The sequence below is a fragment of the Vombatus ursinus genome, unplaced genomic scaffold (genome assembly GCF_900497805.2).
Source record: "Vombatus ursinus unplaced genomic scaffold, bare-nosed wombat genome assembly UNPS02014942.1, whole genome shotgun sequence".
NCBI lineage: Eukaryota > Metazoa > Chordata > Mammalia > Diprotodontia > Vombatidae > Vombatus > Vombatus ursinus.
Window position 1 is genome coordinate 5,374,524 of NW_020954720.1, and position 13,271 is coordinate 5,387,794.

The 13,271-nt window shown below is 38.5% G+C and overlaps 1 protein-coding gene across 1 annotated transcript; it reads left to right on the top strand.

The window, feature by feature from the left end:
* The first annotated feature begins 885 nt into the window (after window positions 1-885).
* Window positions 886-9,483, top strand: LOC114029858 (glutamine amidotransferase-like class 1 domain-containing protein 3A, mitochondrial). Its single transcript, XM_027844521.1, has 4 exons — window positions 886-1,041; window positions 3,004-3,175; window positions 7,313-7,517; window positions 9,199-9,483. The coding sequence occupies exons 1-4, from the start codon at window positions 931-933 to the stop codon at window positions 9,389-9,391; spliced, it is 681 nt and encodes a 226-aa protein (XP_027700322.1). The 5' UTR covers window positions 886-930; the 3' UTR covers window positions 9,392-9,483.
* Window positions 9,484-13,271: the final 3,788 nt, after the last annotated feature.

Sequence of the window (13,271 nt, forward strand, 5' to 3'; positions counted from 1 at the left end):
CAACCACCAAAACTCACCTGTTGTGGAAAGAACTTTTCTGCCTCCTTTTTTACATCTCATCCACTTGGTGTTCCCAGTTAATTTCACATTTCTGGATGACATTATTCACAACTCTCCAGGTATAGATTTACTTTTTCAAGGAAGAGTACCATAGTCTGATAGATCTTAGAGCTGGAAGGGACCTTAGAGATCACCTAATGCACCCTATTTTTACAGATGAGGAAACTGAGGCCTAGAGAGGGTAAGTGATTTGCTCAAGGTCACACAGATCCTTTATTTCAGAGCCTAGTTTTGAACCTAGGTTCCTCTGAATCCAATGGGGCACAACTATACAGCCATTTCAGACAGGTAAGGTCAGTTCCCTCTGCGTTATGACATCCCTGACTACTCACTCTCTCTCACCCACCATACCCAATCTCTAGCCAAGTTCTGTCTATTTTACCTTTGCATTATCATTCATATATATGTGCATTTAAGTATGCGCACACTCACATATATACATACACACATACAAATGCATATATATATATATATATATATAAATATGCATACTTGTGTGTATGTATTCCCTTCTCTCTTCCGGCACTAAAAGCATCCTGGTGCGTCCCTCTTGTCCCGACTGGAAGACTACAATAGCCTTCAAACAGGTCTCTGGTCTTCAATTTTCTCTTCACTCCAGTCCTTCTTCCACATCTACGTGATGTTCCTAAAGTGCATGTCTGACCACCCCACCCCACCCTACCCTGACACAATAAATTCCAAGGGCTGCGAATTGGACTCTCCCCTCGTCTTTCCCTTAGCAGCCTCCAGGGGCCGCGGTCCGGTCATGGGGAGTGAGGTTACCCTGTCCGGCCGCGCTGTGACGCTGCCGAGCCCCGCCAAGAGCCGCAGCCCAACAGTCCGCACCGAGGTGACTGCATCGCTGGCGTCATGGCCCCGCGGAGGGTAGCCCTGGTCCTGGCTGGCTGCGGCGTGTTCGATGGCAGCGAACTGCACGAAGCCTCCGCCGTATTGGTTCATCTCAGCCGTGGCGGGGCGGAGGTCAGGGTCTAGCGGGGCTCCGGGGAAGGAAGGAGGGAAAGAGGGACGGAGAGAGAGCATGGCCTGGATCGCCTTGCCCTAGAGAGCGCCCACCATCCGGCAGCAGCTGCTGCAGCCGGGGCTGCGATTAGGGCCGGGGCCGGGACCGGGGCTTGGAAGCGTCCTACAGGAGAGCGCTAGTCATGGCTAACCCCCTAATATCGGCCCAGGCTGCAGTCAGAAAAAGCAGGACGAATTTGCCAGGCCTAACTTCCTCCACTTCTCTTACTTTTCTTTCTTTTTATTTGCTAGCGATATCATTTTTAAAATTGCGATGAACGTGGCTTTTGCTCCGTTTTCTGTGCTCTGGCCGAGTCACCAGCTTTTCAAATGAATGCGGTGCAAATAGAGACTTCCCCAAAGGAAGTAGAAATATTGAAGGCAAAGCTAAGGCTAGAAAGCGGCCCTTTTAGTGCGCACATCTTCCCCACCCACCCCTCGTGGTTTCCACTCACTTAGAAGCTCCAAAATCCAACACCTCATCAAGATGGCCATCGGCCTTTCCCAAGATTACATTGTTTCTATTTTAATTATGTACTTGGTTCTGTCCTTGAGACTTTGTTTTTTGCTTCTGGGGACTGTGGATTTCTAACTTGTAGTAATATTGTTTGTGATATATACATGTTGTTTGTGATGTAACACATAGACTCTCCTTTTCAAAAATCGAGTAGAAAAGGCATTTTACACAGTCATAGATTTTTAAAAGCATTATAAGGCACCTTAGAGATAGTTTAGTCTTACTAATCATTTTAAATGAGTGGAATTATGAGGCTTCAACAGGTAAGTGACTTATCCTAGGTCCTACCTATCCTTTGACAAAGGACAAATGTTTCATGAATATAAATTGTGAAGTCTTAAAATACAGTTTTTGGAACTCCTTAACAGAATAGATACTAATAATGATGAAATAAAGCTTTTAAGGGCAAGGATATGCGTGCAGAGTTATTGTAAAGCAACAGGAATCCATTCTGTGTGTCTACGGGTGATTTTTTTTGGGTTTTTTTTTTTTTTGGTATTTTTGCCTTTCCTTGTAAATTTTTTAAACTTTGCTCCAAAAAGTATTTGTGTGTGAAGAAGATGCATAATCACAAATGTTAGAGTTTTGCTTATATACACTAGAGATAGAGATTAATTTGTTTTTGCTAAATAAAAAAATATAAAAAAGAGATGACATTTAAACCTAATACTTAGTGGTATACTTAACTACAACTTCATATTTTATTAACAGACTACTTAATATATGTAGTCTCTACAAGTTACCTACTTTCTAGAAATTAGTTTAAGCTGAAGTTTGAGGGAAATTGTGGGATTTATAAATTAATAAAATGAACAATTGATGATGATTTTTTTTTTACTGTGAGCCTTTCATTTGCTCTTTAAAAAAAAATAATCCGTTTAGACTCTTCTTTTGGAACAAAATACAGGAAGTGCTCTATGACCATAAATCCAAGGGGTGACTCTATGCTTTTGGTACATTTAAAGGGAATGGCTTAATCTATACACTCCCATGTGTTTTTACTCTCCTTGAATTGTAGCTACAAAATCACACCCATATTGAATGGAATACTAAAATTCTAAATCAGATTCATTTTTAGTAATAATAGCAATATGAAGAGTACCACTAACATTTTTCCTACCATAACTTTCATCTCCCAAATATATTTATTAAAACATTTTATTGTCAGTTTCTTGTTGGACTATTTCCCACTGGAAGAAGGTTTATTTGTTGATTATCTTCTCCAGAAGATACCTGCAGTTTCTCTGGATTCTCAATGTGTCTGGTTATGCTTGCCATATATTGGCTCTGAGGGCCCACATAGTTGTAGAGTGGCTTTTTGACTTTGCTTCCTATTTTCAAATATGTAAGATTTAAAAAAATAGTGATGCAACAGTACCATTTATTTTTTAATTCTGTTTTTGAAGGTAAAGATATTTGCTCCTAACATGGAACAGATGCATGTAGTTAATCACTTGTCTGGCAGCCCAACAGAAGAGAAGAGAAATGTGTTAGTGGAAAGTGCCAGGATTGCACGGGGTAATATTCAAGATTTGGCAGACCTGAAGGTCAGTGAGTTCGATGCAGTTATTTTTCCTGGTGAGTTGGCCTAAAACCTCTTATTCTGTCTGTTTTAATGTATTTTGTTTAGAGGAAAAAGCACACCTACTAAAAGTTCTGGTATATGGATTTGGGAGTGAGGAAATGTGAATTTTAAATTTGGCTCAAGCATTAGTATGCAGGCTAAGTCGGTGGACTGGCTTCGGTGTTCTCATTAATTAATTGGAGTTTGAATTTATGTCACATGATCATAGAACTAAGGATTTGATGGCACTTTTAAGGTCATCTAAAGCAACTTCCTAGTTTTACAAATGAGAAAACTGAGAACTAGAGGAGCTATAAAGGGCCTTCCAGCCCTGGGTCTGGGATTCTGTCATCCTGGGCTTCAAAAGACTGAAAGGCTTGCAGTCACCCAGGTAGTGAGTAGCCGAGCTGGGAGCCAAACCCAGGATCTCTGCCTCTAAATCCAGTGGATTTGCTTTCTCCTCCATCATGGGGCCTTTCCCTTTCAGGATTAAAAGTTTCACAAAGTAAAACATTCAGCTTGTTATTAGTAGTAATTCCTTGATGCTGTTTAAAAAGTATAGTCTTAATGAGATTGACTTGTTTTACCTTATACAATTTGGTTTTTATTTTGAGGGTTTGGATTATTGCAGTAGCCTTCTAATTGGTCTCCCTGCTTTTTGTCTCTTCTGCCTCCAGTCTTCAAACTGCCATCTAAATCCCATCACAATCTGGCTTTAGACTTATTTAACATTGCTTTTCTTCATACACTCTACCTTCTAGCCAAGTTTGCTGTTTCCTAAACTTTGCAGTTAGGTTAGGCTCAGTGGATTCCTGGACCTGAAGTCAGGAACACCTGAATTCAAATTAGGCCTCAGACACTTAGTAGTTGTGTGACCCTGGGCAAATTGCTTCATCTCTGTTTGCCTTAATCCACTGAAGAAGGAAATAGCAAACCACTCCAGAATCTTTGCCAAGAAAACCCAATGGCCAGTATTGGTGTGATATGGTGCACAGGATCACAAAGAGTCAGGCATAATTGAACAACAAACTTCTCACTGCTATCTCCTCCTTCTGGCAGAGGCTATATCATATGCCAGAAGTACACTGCCTCTTCTCCCTGTTATACTCTTTAGTACTCTTTTAGGACTCACCTATGAAAAAGCTTTTCCTGATTTCTCTGGTTGTTACTGTTTTTTTCTGCCTAAAATTTTGATTACTTACCTCTTTATCTGTTGTGTCCTGTCTGTAGAATGGAAGCTTTTTCGCTATTTTTCATTTTATCTTTGTATCCCCAGTGCCTTACACATAATGGACTCTTAATAAATGCTTGTTAGAATGTATTGGTTTGAATTTTGAAAAACAACAATTTATATATTTGATTTCATTACCCCTTGTGGCAGTGTAGTTTGGCATACATTTTTTAAATTACAAAATTAATTATTTTGAAAATTTCTAACATTCCTTCTGAGTACTGTGATATTCTGCTGTATCCCAAAACCATAATCTGGGATCACTGTTGTAGGCAGTCTACAGTAGATCTATTTTTTAAGACTGCAGGTGATTTGGCAGGATTACCTACACGATGAACTGGCAAATGGCAAAGTAGGTCATTTTTATCCACTTGTAGCAACCAGGATTATTTCATTGTAACTTTGCCACAATGATTGCTCTTGAGAATTGATGCTGGTTTGGTATTCTAATATTTTTAGGTATTTTGATCCTCAGAGAACTATTTATTTTTGATTTTATTTTATTTTTTTTTGTGAGGCAATTGGGGTTAAGTGACTTGCCCAGAGTCCCACAGCTAAAAAGTAAGTAAGTGTTACGTGTCTGAGGCTGGATTTGAACTCAGGTCCTCCTGACGTTAGGGCCAGTACTCTATCCACTGCACCATCTAGCTGCCCCAGGAGAACAATTTTTTAAATTACCTTAATTATTGAAATAGACTAAACTGTTTTATCTTTTTTGAAAAGAGAGGTTGTATTTTTGATAAATTTTATTTATTCAGCTACTCTTTGATTTGCTCTTTTTACTTTGTGCCTCTGCAAAGTCTCCTCACTCTGTGGAGGTGCCCTAGGGTCCTTAGAAGTCTTGCCACCAGAGTGCAAATTCTCACAGGTCCTGTTAAACAGAAAACAAGCCAGTACTGGACTGTAGGTTGGGGCCTTGAGTTATGTTCCCCAAAGGTCTTGACCAGAATTTGGCCAGTAGATGATGAACATATTTGGCTCCAGCAACTTATGAAAAATATACTTAAAGGTAGAGCTGTGATTTTTATCGATGGAAGGAATACCCATAACAGTAAAACTGTGGATTTTGAAAAATTTTGTTTTGTGGCAAAGTTCAGAAGAATATGCAGTAGTAAACATTTGCACCTTACATCTACTCTTTCAATATAAATTGTTGACATTTTTTCTAAGAATTCACCCTTAATATAACTTTGAACACTCAAGAACTCTGATCATTGCAATGACCAACCATGGTTCCAAAGGTCTGATGAAGAAGCATGCCATCCTGACAGAGAGGTGATGGTCTCAAGATTCAAAATAAGTCATGTATTTTAGAACACAGATATTGTGACAATTTGTTTTGCTTGACTTTGCATATTTGTTATTTTTCTGCTCTTTTTTTCCCCAGTGGGGTTGGAGGTTGAAGTGGGGATAGGGGTAGGAAAAAGGCAGAAAGGAAAGTGATTGAGACATCTTTGGGAAAAAATATGCAAAACCTTTGGTGGATCTGTCAATCGTTCTACCCATTCTGGAAAGCAATATGAAACTTTGCCCTAAAAGTTATTAAACTCTGCATATCTCTTGACCCAGCAGTACCATTATTAGACCTATACCTGAAAGAGATCAAAGAAAGAGGAAAAGGACCCATATGTTCACATTTATAGCAGCTTTTTTTGTGTTGGCAAAGAATTGGAAACTGAAGGAATACCCATTGACTGGGGAATGACTGAAGGAATAATAGTGTATGTATGTGATGGAATTCTTTTATGCTATGAGAAATGATGAAGGAGGCAATTTCAAAAAAAACCCAGTAGGACTTATATGAACTGATGCAGAATGAAGTGAGCTAACTAGAACAATTTATACAATGACAATAATAATGTAAAAACAAACAACTTTGAAAGACTTAAGAACACTGATCAAAGCTGATCACTGAATTCAATAGAGCTCATGAGGAATGAATGAATGAATGAAAAAATAATTTATTAAGTATTTACTGTGTGCAAACATATTTCCCACCAGACAGAGAGGTGATGAATTCAGAGTGTAGATTCAAACGTGCACTTCTACATGAACACACACATGTATAACACACACACATCCTTGGACAATGTAGGAATTTGTTTTTCTTGACTATACATATATGATACAAGGTCTTCATTTTTCTCTTTTTTCGGTTGTGGGGAGGAAGTTTGGAGAGAGAGGGAAGATAGATTTTGGTTATTTGAAAAGATAAAATTTAATTAGAAAAAAGAAAAGTAAAGGTTACTGAAGGCCAGAAAGAAGCACAAACATATTTGTTTTGAAAGGTGCAGGTAGAATTTATTATATACTTAAACCTGGATTCTTACCTGTAAAGTCAGGTTTTTTTTTCTTGTGCCTGGGCTGGTTTTTTGTTGTTACTGAAGCTTGATCATACAGTTAACACCCTCTTTTTTGTTTTGTACTATCACTGGGCCAGTTCCCTTTGGACAGAATGACAGTCTTTGTTTCTTTGTGTTTATATGCGTCATCTGGTTACTGTGTTACTTGGTATGTTTTTATACTGGTTTTTCCCTTTTCCCTGCATTCAGAGAACATTAAAAATTCTGGGTTGCTATGCTTCCTTTTTTCACCTTAGATTTTTTTTTTTTTTTTGTTAGGGCAATTGGGGTTAAGTGTTGCCCAGGGTCACACAACTAGTAAGTGTCAAGTGTTTGGTCTGAGGCCGGATTTGAACTCAGGTCCTCCTGTCTTCAGGGCCGGTGCTCTATTCACTGCGCCACCTAGCTGCCCTAGATTTTTCTTTTTACCAAAGTTAGTTCAACATCAGTTTCAAGTTTCTACTATTAATGTGATGTAATGATTTCCTAGTTCCACATACTTAGTATTGTAGAATATTCTCTAGGTCCTTGTTCTCAGTTGCCTTAAATGGTCCTGGTACTTTTTGTTATATCTGAAGGTGGATTTGGTGTAGCCAAGAACCTCTGCTCCTGGGCTGTGGATGGAAAGGATTGTACTGTCAATAATATTGTGAAGGCTACTCTGCAGGCCTTCCATAGTGCCAAGAAGCCCATAGGGTTGTGCTGCATATCTCCTGTGCTGGCAGCCAAAGTCTTCCCAGGTTGTGAAGTTACAGTTGGCCACGATAAAAATGTGGATGGAAGGTAAGCAAAATGACTAAAAGTTTACTTGTGAGTGAGCCTGTCATCATGCTTTATGCTTTCTGATTTCTCTTTCCCAAATGAATGTAAGGGTGGCCCTTTTGTTATATTGCCAAAATGCTTTTCATGACTGTACCATATCACAAGTGTGTGATAATGTGGAACAAGGCACAACTCATGTGCCACCTCCTATAAGAGGCCTTTCTTACTTTCCCCAATTATTAGTATCTTTGACTTCTTGAAACTACTTTTTATGTACTTATTTATATAAATGTGGTAGCGAGACATTAGAATGTAAGCTTCTTGAGGGCAGAGACTATTTTGCTTTTGTCATTGTATCTCTACTGTTTAGCATAATATCTTGTGCATAGTTGATACTTAACAAATATTTGTTTATCTTTTAGGTATCTCAGACTCAACATATTGAAAACACAGTTTGTCTTTTCCTGTAAATCCATCTGTCTTACTAACTTCTCCCTTTCTGTTTCCAGTACCTCCATTCCTTCCAGTCGTCCAGAGTCCTAGAAGTCATCTTTGACTCTTCATTCTCACTTATTCACCACGTCAAATCGGTTACCAAGTTTAAGCCATTCTGTCTTTACAGTGCCTCTCATATTATCCACCCCACCTTGACACACATAACTGTCTCCCAAGTTCAGGCCCTCATCATCTGTCTTAATTCTTGAAGTAGCCTCTTAATTTGTCTTCCTGTATCCAGTCTTTTCTCTGTTCAATCCATCTTCCTTATGTCTGCCAAGTTAATATTCCTAAAGCACAGGTCTGACCAGGTCCCTCCCTTGCTCAAGAAGTTTCCATGGCTTCCTATTACCTCTAGGAAAAAATACAGACTCTTCAGCTTGGCATTTAAAACCCTTCAAATCCAGCCACACTGGAGAACCTAATATTCCACATTCATGCCATCCCATCTCCCACCTCTGTACTTTTGCATAGCATATCCCACATCCCTGGAATGCCCTTCACTTCCACCTCTTGGAACCACTTCAAAACTCAGTTTAAGTACTGGCTCCTACAAGAACCTTTACTGATTCTTCCAGTTGTTAGTCCCTCCCCCCAAAAATTACTTTATAGTTATATTGTATATATGTTGACTTTACTCAACAGTGTTCTTGTTATGTCCTTCCAGTAGGACCCAAGCTTCTTGAGGGCAAGAATTTGTTCCATTTTGTCTTTATTAATTAATAGATAGAACAGTGCCTGAAACATAGAAGGCACTAATAAATGCTTCTTCAGTTGAATTTAATTGATTTGAAGCAGTAAGGATAGTAGCTTTGAATCATATCAGAGATACAGTATTCCTCCTTTCCCTCCATCCCTTACCCATTCCCTTCACTGTCTTACTGCAATAGAAATTTTTTCATTCTATTTGGTTATATTATATCACTTAGTTATATGGACCAAAAATGCTTTCCCTGATCATTTGTCATTAGATTTGATATATTTAGCTTTTTCTGTCATATAATGGATGCTTAATTTTCAGCATCAAATTGAAACATTTTATCTTTCCAATGTGGGAATGAGTGTTGTCTTTAAAGACTTTGGTCTTAAATGTTGCAGCTCGTGAGTGAGGGCCAATGTGAGTTAACCAGATCTTCCCTACTGCCATACACTCTGTGTGCCTTAGAAAAGTCACATGTTTCAGTCACATCTGTCTTTCTTTCAATAGGTTTCCTGATGCTGAAACGGCCACTGCTATACAAGAACTTGGATGCAAACATGTTTGTAAGGATGTGGGTGAATCCCATGTAGATTCTACCAACAAAATCATCACCACTTGTGCTTTCATGTGCAAGGCCCCTCTGCATGAGATTTTTGATGGAATTGGAACAATGGTGGGAGAAGTCTTAAAACTTGCTTAACTTGTGACTAGTTTAAATGTTTAAACATTAAAGGTTTAAATGTAAAACATTTGGATGTTCTTGACTGTTCCAATAAAAGAGATTCAATCATAGCCAAGTGGATTCCGCATCACATTGATTAAAGATAACTTAAGTATTATTTTTTGCCCACATATCATTAAGTAACACTCATTGCTTCATCAGGAAATGTAGTCTAAAGACAAGCAAATTACCATTCTTATGCCATTTGGTGTGTTTTGACAAGTAGAAGGCACCATTTTAATTCTACCTTTCAAGCAGATGGATAGCAGAATGATCCAAAGCCTTTTTCCTGAACTGCCAGGTTGGATCCTTCACAGGTGCCAACTGCTATTGGAGGAGGTTGGTTTGGCTTTGAAAAATGTGTCATATAATTTATTGTACGTATGAACTTGGTCTTAGGCCTGGACCCCAGAGTGACAAAGAGAACACTTGGTATTTGAGTTTCTGTACTATGTTTGAAATAACTTCATTAGCTGTTTAAAATATCATTTTTCTGTCAGTTTTCTGCATTTGCGTCCAAGGTGCTAGGCAATTCTTTCTTGCTTTTCCAGGGATAATGCAGATTTAGAGGGACATTCTCAATACAAAGCCTCTGTCTTCAGTAACTGGTAGTATTCATTGGGTTTTGTATTATCATGCGATATCTTTAAAGGGTACTTAGTAATAATAGTTAGCACTTACAAAGCACTTTCAGGTTTTCATAGTACTCTCCTTGCATTATCTCCTTGGATCTACCTGGTCAGTTCTTGTGAATCATTAATAGGAACATGACTTTGGGCCCAGAGGGAATATAATTTCGGTAACACATCTAAGAGTAGAATGGAATTATCTAATTCAGTTTATCCAATATTTTTATTAAGCACCTACTGTGTACTAGGCACTGAAGACTCAAAGACACAAATTAAAAGCAGTCCCTGTCTTTTAGGAGCTTACATTCCACTGGGAAAAACAAACATAAGTAAATGGAAGATAATTTGAGGAGGAAGAGAGCTATCTTTTTAGTCTCAAGTAGAGGAATTTCAAGGAAGATATTATTATTCATGATTAGGTTCTTGCACAAAGTAGGTACCCTATAAATATTTATTGAATTATTACATTGACCTTTTAAAGATAACTTTGCTTGTTTAAAAATTTATTTTTTTCAATTATCAGCATTTTTTCTCCTCTCCCCCTCCCAAATAAATACAAAACCCTTGCAGCACATAAACATAGTCAAGCAAAATAAATTCAAACATTGGCCATATCCAAAAATGTGTCTCATTGCACATATATTAGTCCATCACCTCTCTGTCTTGAGGTGAGCAGCATTCTTAATTAGTTTTTCCACATCAATTGCTATAAAAATGAAATATATTTTTAAAAAGTGATTTTCAGTCTCACATTCTCATTCAAAATGTCTTAATGTAATAGCAAGAGTCAGTAATACTTACAGCCATTAAGGCTATACGTTTCTTTTGCTGCAGTCATATAATAGCCCTGGTAACATCATTTGATTATTGCTTAGTTCCACAAAGCACAGTGTTAGGTGAAATTGAAATTCATGGACAGCTGTATAAGTAGTGTAGAATAGTCGGTCAACAATCATTTGTTAGGAATTTACTATGTGCTGTTTTACACTGTGCTAAGTTCTTAAGGATACAAAGAAAGGCATAAAACAGTCTCTGTCCTCAAGGAACTCACATTTTAAGGGAGAAACAACATGGACCTAACTATGTATGTACAAGATGTATACAGAATGGAAGGAAGCTAATTTCAGAGAAGGCCTACAGAAGGCAGGACTTGAGCTGAGTCTTTTTTTTTTAATTAATTTTGATTTATCAACAATCACTTCCATATGCTTTTGAGTTTAAAATTTTTCTCACCCTTTCTCCCCACCACACTCTCCAAGATGGCGCACAATCTGATATAGGCTATACATATACATTCCTATTAAACATATTTTCACATTAGTGATGTAAGAATTAGAACCAATAAGAGGAACTACCAGAAAGAAGAAACAAAATTCAGCAGAAGAGAAAAAAAACAGCAAATAGTATGGTTCAATCTGAACTCAGATTCCGTAGTTCTTTCTTTGGATGTGGATAGCATTTTGCATCACGAGGCCTTTGGAGATGTCTTAGATCTTTGTATTGCTGGGAAGGGTTAAGTTTATCAATATTAGTCATCATACAACGTGGCTGTTATTGTGTACAACATTCTCTTGGTTCTGCTCATTTCACTCAGCATCAGACCATACATGCCTTTCCAGGCTTTTCTGAAATCAGCCTGTTCATCATTTCTTATAGCACAATACTATTCCATTGCATTCATATACCACAACTTGTTCAGCCATTCCCCAATCCATGGGCATCCTCTCAATTTCCAATTCTTTGCCACCACAAAAAGAGCTGCTATAAATATTTTTGTATATGTGGGTCCTTTTCCCATTTGTGTGATCTCTTTGGGATATAGTCCTAGAAGTGCTATTGCTGGGTCAAAGGGTATGCACATTTTTATCGCCCTTTGGGCATAGTTCCAAATTGCTCTCCAAAATGGTTGGATCAGTTCACAACTCCACCAACAATGTATTAGTGTTCCAATTTTCCCACATCTTTTGAGCTGAGTCTTAAAGAAAGCAAGAAGGAGAACACTCCAGGTATTAGGTATAGATAGTGCAAAGGTAGCTAGATCTGGAAAGGTAGGGTAGAGCCAGGTTGTGAAGGGTTTTAAATGTCAAAATAAGGGACTTTATAATTGATCCTGGAGATGATAGAGGGCCCTGGAGTTTATTGAATAGCTGGGTAATATATTATGAGCTATACTTCAGGAAAATCACTTTGGCAGCTGAAATATTAGAGCTGAATAAATGAAGCAAGAGCTAGCTGATGGAATCTGTTTTAGGCAGACAAGTCAGAAAAGAAGAGATGGTATGAGATGAGAAAGCAGTTTCCAGGGGGACAAAGTGTGGACATTTTCAGAAAAAGACCAAGAAAGACCAGGAAAATACTGTTGGAGGGTGACCCAGTGACACGGCTACTGCAGTGGTGAGCATGAGACCAGCTCAATACTCTTAACCCGGAGGCGCATTGATGAGGCAGTAGACAGCAAGATGGCAGAAGCTCCATTTATTAAGTGTTAGTAGCTTTCTTTTATATCCCTAGTAACACCTGATCAAGGCATGATCTCCATGTGATAGCCAATCACCAAGTCTGCTGGACAGCTGCAGCCCTTGTGTCAGGGGTATGAATAGGACTTTTCTCCCAATGAGAGGAGAACCGAGCCAACCATGGGAGCTGCATGTCGGCAAAGGAGAGGTCTTGTGAGACTTCCTTGTTTTTGCCACGCAACAGGTTGTGACCCTCAGCTTCTGCCAAGAGAAACTAGAACTCCCATGGGAATAATTCTCCCAACAACCCAGCTAGGGAATGGTTATAGGAGGAAGGTATCTGTACTGTCAATCTTAGATTCTCACACTTAGACCAGTCCTGGAAAAGTGGTTTCAGGAGGTCTGAAACACAAAAACCTGGGGGCCAAATCCATATTGTCTCCATATTGTCCAATAGCTTGAAAGACTGGTAAAATCTTGGTGTAAACTATGTCTATACCATTCGTCTGATTTTTCAATGTAGCAACCTAGCAGAACAAAAGAGATGAGGTTAGTGTGGCATGACCTGTTGTAATCGTTGTTTAGACTGTCACTAAGCATTCATTTAATAACACATTTTAGAATTCTTCCAGGAAAGCTGAGTGGCCTATGGTATGTAACCTCCATTCTCTTAACTTTTTTTTTATTTAAAAATGAAACATTTGCCTTTCCCCAGTTCTATAGCACCTCTCCTGTTGTTCACCATGATCTTTCAAAGATCATTGACAATGATGC

Excerpts from the sequence above, each read along its gene's own strand:
- LOC114029858 (XM_027844521.1), top strand. The coding sequence starts at position 931 with ATGGCCCCGCGGAGGGTAGCCCTGGTCCTGGCTGGCTGCGGCGTGTTC. Across the intron at positions 3,176-7,312 it reads CGATGCAGTTATTTTTCCTG|GTGGATTTGGTGTAGCCAAG; the intron begins GTGAGTTGGCCT and ends TTATATCTGAAG. Across the intron at positions 7,518-9,198 it reads GATAAAAATGTGGATGGAAG|GTTTCCTGATGCTGAAACGG; the intron begins GTAAGCAAAATG and ends TTCTTTCAATAG.